Below are 9,988 nucleotides of genomic sequence, written 5' to 3'. Positions count from 1 at the left end.
GTGTGCGTGTGCCTGGCCTCTTGAGCCGGCAAGGGACTTGTGAGTGATGAAGGAGGAGAAGAAGAGGAGCGGGATCACGTCATGCTGGAAACATTTGGCAGAGGCTCACATTAAAACACATACAGATGAATAAAGACACACACACACTGGCCTGTTTTCGTCCTCCCTTTTTTCAAGGCAAAGAAGGGAAAATGACATCAAGCACATCATGTGAGGCCAAGGAGACAGACAAGGGGGGGGGGAGCTCTGGCAGAGCAACATGGTTACATAAAACAAACTCTGCAAAGGCCTCCTTCTGAGGTCTGTTACCATAATGTGACCATACGCGCATGCATTTGCCTGCTTCTAGGACGACTTTGCGTGCACGGTATGCATCTGCACAATACATCATTAAGTCGCGAGCCTTACTTAAGAAGGAGCTCATGACATACTTGCAGAACACAACATGATGTCAATGTGCAGCTCTGAGGCTTCCTAAGAGTCTGTAACACTTTCACGTGGGGGAGGTGATGTCATCGATATTTCCGTAGACCATTTACTTTGACCTTTGCGCTCTCCTGCTGCTGACTGGGGTGGGGTGAATGTGTGTTTGTGTATCTACAGGCCAGGGCGCGAGCATCGAGGCCACTGGCGCCAGATGTGATGACCGCAGGAGTCTGGGCCTAAAAATAGAGCTCTGTTCTCAGCACCGTGAAACAGAAGCGAGGAGAAACACGAGGTGCAGGAGGGGACGAATCGGGGGGGGGAGGGAGGTAAAGGGGCCGAAGGAGGAACGGAGGGAGGGGGAAGGAGCAAGCCCGGGTCATTGAGAATAAGGTCAGATATCTCTGGGGAAGGTGAGCTCACCTCTTAATGGCCCCACTGGCTCCTTCTCAATGAAATCATTGATCTGCAGCAGTTCCAAATGGCGTACTAGAGCGAGGTCGGATGGAAGTGTGCCAAAGGGGGGGAGGGAGGGGCAATGAGGTGCCGAAAGGGTAGCTTAGGAGGTTAAGATGGAGTAGTCACAACCAAATGGGAGGCACAACGACTGCTGGGCCTCAAGAATACTGAACGTTGTGGGCAATTACAATCGGCACTCAACCGGTGAGTTCAAGGCCTAGTTGATAAACTAGTGTACGCTACATCAATTCATGTTGATGCTTGATTTGAAGGGACACTACTGGGACAAAGTCAAGCTGGTCTCACGCCAAAAAAGTATCAAGTGGAAATATTTGAACCGCATCACCGCTGTCATGACTGTTGCTCAACCATTCCTCTTGAATTAAGTCAAATGTGTCTTCAATGAAAGCAGAAACTGCAGTCCCTTCAGAAATAGCTTGTCAATGCCAAGGTGCCGCCATCGAGCTGAAAGCTAACAACAAATAAGTACTAAAGTCAATGAGTTGATTTTGCACAATTCAGAATTCTGCCAAAATATGAAAGGAACATACCTCTGAAGTTGGACAAACAAATTGGGGTTTTCAAACCATCATCATATCTCAATACATAACCATGCATCAAGGGACCAACTCTGCATTTGACTTCAACCTTTTCTTTTTTTTTTTTGCAATGCAAATTCAAATATAAGGACTAGATCCAAAGTGTTGAGAAGAGAAGAAAAGACAAATCAAAATTCCAAAAATCTACTCCAGAAAGTGAGTGAGCTAAGTAGACACATCAAAGCTGTAAAGACTCCAGCATCAATCGCACTTCATTCACTCCTGTGACTTCGATGACTTCAATCAAATTGCTTGTATTGTCAAATAATTTGGAGTGGCAAGTTATTGACCCTGGAATGGATGATTACACTGGCCAACACATTTTTTTACAATTTTTTTTCATCATTTTGTGTTGATTCTAAATCTGCCCTCGATTTTTTTCTCGAGCACATCAAGTTTTAATAATCATAACAATGCAATAACAATAATATAATGTCACCAAAAATACATTTAGGGTCACATAAAGCCATCTCTGAGAAAACTGCTGTTGACTAGTTTCATTTACAATTATTTACAGTTAACACAGCAAATCATCCCTCAAGATACTGTGCCTTTACGCTTGCTAGGCAAGTTAAGTTTTAGAACGCAGAATAGCATTAGTTGGAATGTTTGACTGCCAGCATTCACGCATGAAGCCATTTCCAGGTTGCTGTCCATAAATCAAAACCAACACTGTGATTATTTGGACAGATTTTGTAATATGACAGGATTTTTGCTTCTCTGAAAGCGTAGAAAATGATGATGTGATATTTGCCGGGGTCTGCACCAAACAACCATGTCCCCGAACATCTGGAAAATTTGACACTTGTCCAAGATAACAAAGAGTTTCATTTAAAACGGTATGAGACGTTTAACATTTTTATATGATGTGCTGCTCGAGTACTGATGATGCTTTAAGGACGGTATGAGCGGCATGAGGGTATGTTACACTTTACAGCCTCGAAGACCACACACTCCGTGGACACAAACACACGCAAATGAGACTGACTGAACACACACACACACACACACACACTCTGGATAAAATGAGGACTATTACCTCATCTCCTAAATAGCTCTCCCTTTGTTTTGTCTCTTTTTTTCTCCCTTCACACATGCGTTCTCAAACATTGCCTCACCCACATGCACACACTACTTCATATGCACATATTCAATCCAAGTTGCACACAGGCACACAAAAAACACACACTGACACAAGCAGACCTCCTTGTGTAGCTCATTGTAATGTCTGTGTGAAGGGCCGCATTGAGGGATTCAGCCTTCCACCATTACCTCACCTCTTCTACTTTTCTCTGATGCTCTCATGTGTTTGCGCACGCGTGCGCGCGCACACAAACGTACAGTACACACAGTATACAGGGGGGCCACCGCCCCATTGTATAACAGCCCCGAAGAATGACACATAACGGAATTGACCTTTGTACCTTTTCTGTCACACCCAAACCTGATGTCATCATACTTGCCCTGGGCTATAGACAGCAGCTCCTGTGTGAGCGAGGGAAAGAAAAAAAAAAAAAAAGGACAACGCAAGTGCAAGCAAAAGGAGGGAGAGAGAGAGAGAGAGACCTTTCATCTGCTAATACCCCTCATCAGTTTGTCATCACTAGGTCTTCTAACATTTGTTCTTGCTTGTTTGCTCTTTTGACCTACTCATGTGACAGCGTGGGAACCAACATTCTCACCTGCAATGCGTCTCACTTAATAGACAAGGGACGGTCGAGCCATCAAAGAAAAACTTTAAAAATACACTACTCTTCAAAGCAAACTATTTTAGGATTTGTTTCATGTCCACATTGCTGGAATTTTTTCCAGCTGTGAGCATTTGGGTCAATGCTATCCATCAACATGAACTACAAACACTGAATCATCACTGTTGCCATTGGTGACTTTTCTGTCAAATAACGTCGCCTCGGTCTAGTGTCACGAATCCACCGCTGAGCTGGCACGTGAAGTTTCTTTTCCTTGTCCTGTCCTTTTTTCTCTCGTTTGAGCTGGTGGCGTACGCGTTAGTAATCCTGCGGGGAAAAAAAACACGCAGATGGCCTCTCGGAAAGATTAAGGGCAGTTGTGTACATCTGCAAACAACACAGCGTCACTCACCAACTTTATTTGTTCTTTTGTGACCTACACTCCAAAAGCCCCAAACTAATTATAATTTTGTTTTTTTTTTATTTTAAAATGTGCTATATATTTTTGATCTATACTTTCAGACATGAATCCCACAATTTCATAAATTCTAAATCAATGGTTTCCATCCACTGAGTCATAATTCATTTGTTTGTGCGTTTTCTGCTATTTGAGATAATGTCCTGTTTTTTCAGTAAAGGGATGGAACGAATTTGTTTGGTTAATTAATCAACAAAATAATCAACAAAATAATCGATTATCATAATCTCACACTCACACATACACATATATATATATATGTCACGATAGTAATCGCAGCTAATCTTTTTAAAAGCCTAAGTTGTTGTCCATTTGTGCAGTTCCAGGATCCCTCTGGTGGTTAGGTTATTAGTGCAGTTTAGTTTGATGCATGACTGGCCAAGCCTATTTCTTTGTCAATGCTTTTATTTTGTAGAAAAACAGAATGTTGCGATATTTTTTCAATATGAGCTCTTTGTTACAATATCGTGAGCTTTTTATATATCGCCAACCTCTCCACAATATCGTGATAATTATTGTACCGTGAGGTTCACAACTGGAGCCTATCTCAATCTGTGTGAGAAGCGGGATAGTACGTCTTGGACTGGTTACCAATCACAGGGGTAATACAGACACTACAGTAATTCATATTCACGCCTATCAACAATTTACGATATTTCTTAAACCTAATTTGCATATTTTCTGGAGCATGGGAGTAAGCCAGGCACCCTGTAGAAAACCCACACAAGCACAGGAAGAAAACTTTAGTACAAATATACTTTAAAGCTTTTTTTATCAGGACTTCTTTGACTGGGGTGTGATGTTCAATACCTGACGTTCAGTTCTCCCACTCTATTGTGCCGAAAGTAATTGCTGGTGTACATGCCATCCTTAAATGTCAGGCTGGTGCTGACGTCATCACGGCCTAATCATCTGATTGTAGGATTCCGTGTCTCGGTCAAAGTGCAGCAAGTTACAGAAAAATTCCACCTCGCTCCACAGAGGCACAGCCAAATAAATTCTGGATCTTTCAAAGAAACGACCATACAATATTGTGACTTCAGCGTCTTCCGCTGAACCAAATTCATCTGCGTCAGCATGTTTGAAGTCTGCAGGCCAACACTGGGACTGATGTGACGTGACACGACTATGGCATCGGCTAATATACCACCTAGCTGCACACTGGCAGGAGTAGTGCTGCCTTTGGCTGGGCTGTGATACAAGGTTGGTGGGAAACACGCAAACTTTAGACCCATGAGGGAGGCAGCTGGCTCCAAACAAGTCATGTTTTCCTCATTGACACACATACACCCAATGCACGCCTGCATACACACACACACACACGCACGCACACACAGGCACAGACGCGCACGCACACACGGTCACAAGTCTCTAAAAGGCAAGACATCAGCCTGAGCTCCAACTGAGTGAGATCACTTGTGGTAAAAATATTTTTCTCACAAACACTTTCTCACAGTCGGCGAAGAAATAACGCAAACGCACAGAAGTATACAAGCATAAGTAAAACACACATCCGGACGCGCGCACGCACGTAAACATTTCCCACCACCAAATGTAATGAGAATGTACAGCACTGTAGATTTCAAGCGGCAAACTATTAATGGGGGTCAATGGGAGGGCAAAGACGAATAACGGCTCTATTGCGACACTGCCTGCTCGATGACATCATGCACGTGTCTGAAATGGTGGGGCCCTCATTGATTATTTGGTTGACTGACAAACCTAAGAGGGGTGACTGACCGTTTTCAATGAATACTTTTCCAGCACATGACCACTGGTTATGTGACATGTTGTTCAACTGACTGATCTAACTCCCATATTTGTTACTTTATAACAGCAAAGCATCCAAAGTCAAAATTCCTTTCATACAGTGAGATTCATAATTGAATTTCCCATCCTGAGCATCCATGTAAGGAGTTTTTGTTTTCATCTATCTGTACAACCATCGCTCCTTTTCACTCCCAAGTGCATCATTCCTGGCCTGATTTGCAGGAATGTTACATTATGTACTTTGCGTGCTAGAGTGACTTGCATCAGTGCCGACCTATAACACGTCACTCAGATAAGAGATATACAATCATTGCAGGAATTATTAGCAGTTGAAACTGAGACTTCAGTCAAAGTACGGGTAAAGGATGAGAGGGTTTCAGTGACAGAAAGACGGATTACTTTTTATTTTGAACTTGCTTGAAGAATGTGAAAGAAGGCAGGGAAGCCAGATAAGCCTGGCTGCAAAGGATGATGGCTGCAAATAATTATTTTGCTCACTGATTCATTTGTAGCTTTTAGAAAGGTCAGAAAACAGCCAAATGATTCAAATACTATTGCATTCCACCAAAGTGCTGTAAAACGACTTCAAGTGACCCTCGAGTACTTCAGCCTAAGAGTGGAAAAAAAAAAAAAAAAAAAAAAAAAAGAAACATCATAATTGAATCCTTTTTGGTTTTACACGTTAACGTGCAGGCGGCACTGTGGTCGACTGATTAGCACGTTCGCCTCACAGTTCAGAGGTCGTGGGTTCGATCCCGGCCCCGGCCTCCCTGTGTGGAGTTTGCATGTTCTCCCCGTGCCTGCGTGGGTTTTCTCCGGGTACTCCGGTTTCCTCTCACATGCTTCAGTCACCAAAAACATGCTTGGTAGGTTAATTGGACACTCTAAATTGCCCCTAGGTGTGATTGTGAGTGCGGATGTTTGTCTCTGTGTGCCCTGCGATTGGCTGGCAACCAATTCAGGGTGTCCCCCGCCTACTGCCCGAAGACAGCTGGGATAGGCTCCAGCACGCCCCGCGACCCTTGTGAGGAGAAGCGGTATAGATGATGGATGGATGGACTTTAACGTGCACATGCACAATATTCTTTTGATGTGTCCGGGATGAGAACGAGGCACGCGTTTGTACACTACAACCGATTTATTTTTACAAGTGTCATAAGTGAAGCTATTTTTAGGAGTACAAAGAAGCACTGGATTAAAAAACAAAGTCCAGCATCCGTTTCCACTCATCTGTCGCCTTATCTTTTGTGAAAACACCACACACAACCACATCCTCCGGCGGTCCTCGTGTTATCATGCACAAATTCATGCACGCTGTAATTTAGACGTGTACGCACATCGCCTGCTCCTCTGCCCATGCAGCCACATAGCACGCATACAGTGCATCGGGTATGCACAGTCACTGGCTGTCAGCACCACTAACCCCAGTCGTACCAACACCCAAACAACCGACATTTCTATTGGCCGGGTCCTCCTGCGGAATATTCTCTGCCACTGTCGTCGTGGAAACAGCAGAAAATAAGCCAGAGAAATGAAAGACGTGTGCTGAGCAGACTTACACAATCGAGTAATTGCTGACAAGGTCTTTTCCTCTTATAATTACAAGTGTATTAAATTGTGTAAAGATGGGGGGGGGGGGGAATGTCAATTTGTTACATGCGTTCATACACATACGTGCCCAACCTACCTCCTTACATGTCTACAACTAATTAAGGAGCTCCCATGCTTTGAGACAATGCATGGCATCTATGAAGAAGAAAAAGTGTGAATCTTTCAGCAGAGGGAAATAACAGACAATGAATGCATAGAGAGGGAAGATTCACCCCGAGCGACATGCCTCCGCTGTCTCATTTGCATTCTTGACTGAGGCAGATTACGTTTTCGTTTCTGTGCTGACACGTTTGAGGATGGACTCATAAGCCTCTGCTGCTCTATGTGAGTGAGATATCATCCTTGCATACGCTTCGCATAAGATGTTATTAACTCAATGAGACTGTTAAGAGTCTCGCTGCTGCTAAATTAAGCCTTAGTGTGCTTAGTGGACACTATGACAGCGTAACTGCGATATTTAAGGGCACGATTTTAAACTTCAGCATTATTCCAAATGATGCTCAGTAAGAGAGGGACTCTTGAGAAGATTAAACCTCAAAGCCTGATTAGGTAGACGTCTTGGCGAAGCAGCAGGCATGTACACTTCCGGTTGTCAGTCTTCCAAGCCAATAAATATGTGTGAGCATGCAGTAAGTAATAATTCTATTAAAGTTAAATAAAACTCCCTGCAGGTGCTGGGATATGTAATGCAAAACAGTGACATCTACTGGACAAACGGTGCCGTGCTGCTTCAGCTCACTGCAAGAAATGTGAAATATGAAAGCAGTGTGGGGCCATTGTGATGTAGAATAAAATGTACAATTGATTGCGTAATAAATAAATAAATAAATAATTAATTACACACAAAGCACACACCCACAACCCACTACCACTCCCACTCTGATCCATACCAGTAAGCAGGGAGACTTTGTGGAAGGTGCCCTCCAACTTCCCTAAGAGAATGTGCACAAAGCCGTCTTTGGACAGGTGAGCGGCTTCTTTGGAACTCTGGTCATACACCACCACTTCCTGCTTCCTGCCCAGCTCCACCTGCACAGAAAAGAAGACAGATGCATACAGTGATCATGAAGTGAACACAGAATGAAATAGGGGATTCACCACAAAACAATAGGTTTTTTTTTTTTTTTCCATTTCGTTTTTTTCATCACAGACATTTGGGACTCTGGTAGTCACAGCCTTCACATGCAATGGCACAATGCAACGCAGTAAAACCAGATGCACGATTTGAACCCGCCTGGCTCTGGTATGTACCAGGAAAGCCAAGATAAATAACCAACAACCGTACGGCTGACAGTTATGGCAGTCCGATACCAGCTTCAGTGATTAGAATGTCTGCAACAGTAAACAGAGATTCAGTAGTAAATTACAAATATAAAGCATTACAGTATGAATAATACATAAGGGCTGCATCTATGACTAGATGTATGTTGCATATAATCCTGTGCTTGACGTAAAGGGAATTTGTCACAGTAAAATACAAAAAAGCCAGTTATGCCGCAAACACATTTATCATTGTGGTGCGGTTGATGTCAGCTTCATGGAGGGATGGGTATAAGTGTGCGCGTGCGGGTGCGCTTCCATGTGAAAGTGAGCATGCGCATCTGTGCCCACTGTGTTGTTCTTCACCATGTTGTCAGGCAGGCTTTGGTCACGTGACCAAGAGGCAGCACCTACTGCAGCTCTGAATCGCTGCATCACTGAACTACCGCCGGATGGGAGAGAGGGAGCGCGAGGAGGAAGGTAGAGAAGGGATGATGTGGAGAACAAAATGCAAGAAAAAGATGGCAGGCACAACATACGTTCCATCGTCCTCATCTAAAAGAGCCAGCCGGGCAAAAGTGCCCTTTTCTTACATTCACGCAGTCCATTGAAAAGGCAAAGCGGTGATGACGACCCCATGGCGCGCACAGCTGTACTGCACCATTCATTGCGAGGGTGCATGTGTCTGCGTGTCAGACGTGGGGGGTGGGGGTGGGGGGTTTTGCCCCGATTATGTTTCTGCTAACATAGCAGCTGTAGCAGAGTGCCTTGGCACACAGCCATGCAGGTGATTTGGACTGGACAAGGTCAGCGTGCGGTCGCGTGGAGGCTGCTCAAGTCTGCGCCGTTCAAATCAAGCACAGCTCACGCACGGGTGCGCATTACTGAAATGTGTCCGAAGAGGAAAAGACAAAAGCAGAGAGCCTGTTTTGAAGGAAATAGCGCACGCCTCTCACGCGGTTTATGGCGTTGTTGATCAGAAATGTACTGCGGATGATAAAAATAGATACCAGTGTACGAGAGTAAACAACTGTAATCAAAATACTGCATGTGATACAGGCAGTATTCCTAAAAAGCACACGACATTCTTCATCAAGTACTCATTAGCTTATGTTTTCTTATTTGACTGTTTATTGCTGCATTGAACACATTCCTAGGTGTCATTTTTTGTGGATATTCCTTTAATTAAGATAATTTTGAATGAAAATCCTAATGGGATTATGTCTCATTTAAGATCTTGATATCAATGCATGAGGATTACAATGATTATGTTCACAGCAAACACACTACGCAGTGGGGTAAAAATAGAACAGGTGCTTAGTCGCTATAAACCAGGCAGGGAGTCAAGTATTTGGCATTTACGCAACAAAATTAAAGATACATTTTTTAAAATTGTTGTTGTGTAATTATAATATAATGTATTATGTATCATGAATGTACTGCAGGTGCATCTGCATGAACCTATCTCAATATGCACATGCACTATCATGATATTGATTAAAATCTATATACTATTTTACATTCATTATCTTATACATACATCAGTATGCATCTTGCCTAATGACAGACTATGTACGCAAGTGACATTCTGACTAAGGTGACTGTTAAGGCAACAGATCACTCTCATGGGAAGTTCAGACAGTCTTTCAAACTTCCCAGTGTTGAGTGTAAAAAAGTAAGTCGCCAAAGCTATATGCATG

The 9,988-nt window shown here is 43.5% G+C and overlaps 1 protein-coding gene across 3 annotated transcripts in view; it reads right to left on the bottom strand.

The window, feature by feature from the left end:
- Positions 1 to 9,988, bottom strand: part of dusp8a (dual specificity phosphatase 8a) — a 42,117-nt gene that overhangs the window by 19,255 nt on the left and 12,874 nt on the right. For all 3 annotated transcript variants that reach the window (XM_086027940.1, XM_086027941.1, XM_086027942.1), the window contains exon 3: positions 7,919 to 8,057. In XM_086027940.1, coding sequence (XP_085884066.1) covers positions 7,919 to 8,057 — 139 coding nt within the window. The remainder of the gene's footprint in view (positions 1 to 7,918; positions 8,058 to 9,988) is intronic.

This window comes from Filicampus tigris, chromosome 4 (assembly GCF_054856515.1).
Source record: "Filicampus tigris isolate MCC_2025a chromosome 4, RoL_Ftig_1.0, whole genome shotgun sequence".
NCBI lineage: Eukaryota > Metazoa > Chordata > Actinopteri > Syngnathiformes > Syngnathidae > Filicampus > Filicampus tigris.
The sequence above is the reverse complement of the archived record's forward strand: the minus strand, read 5'-3'. Positions and strand labels throughout refer to the sequence as shown.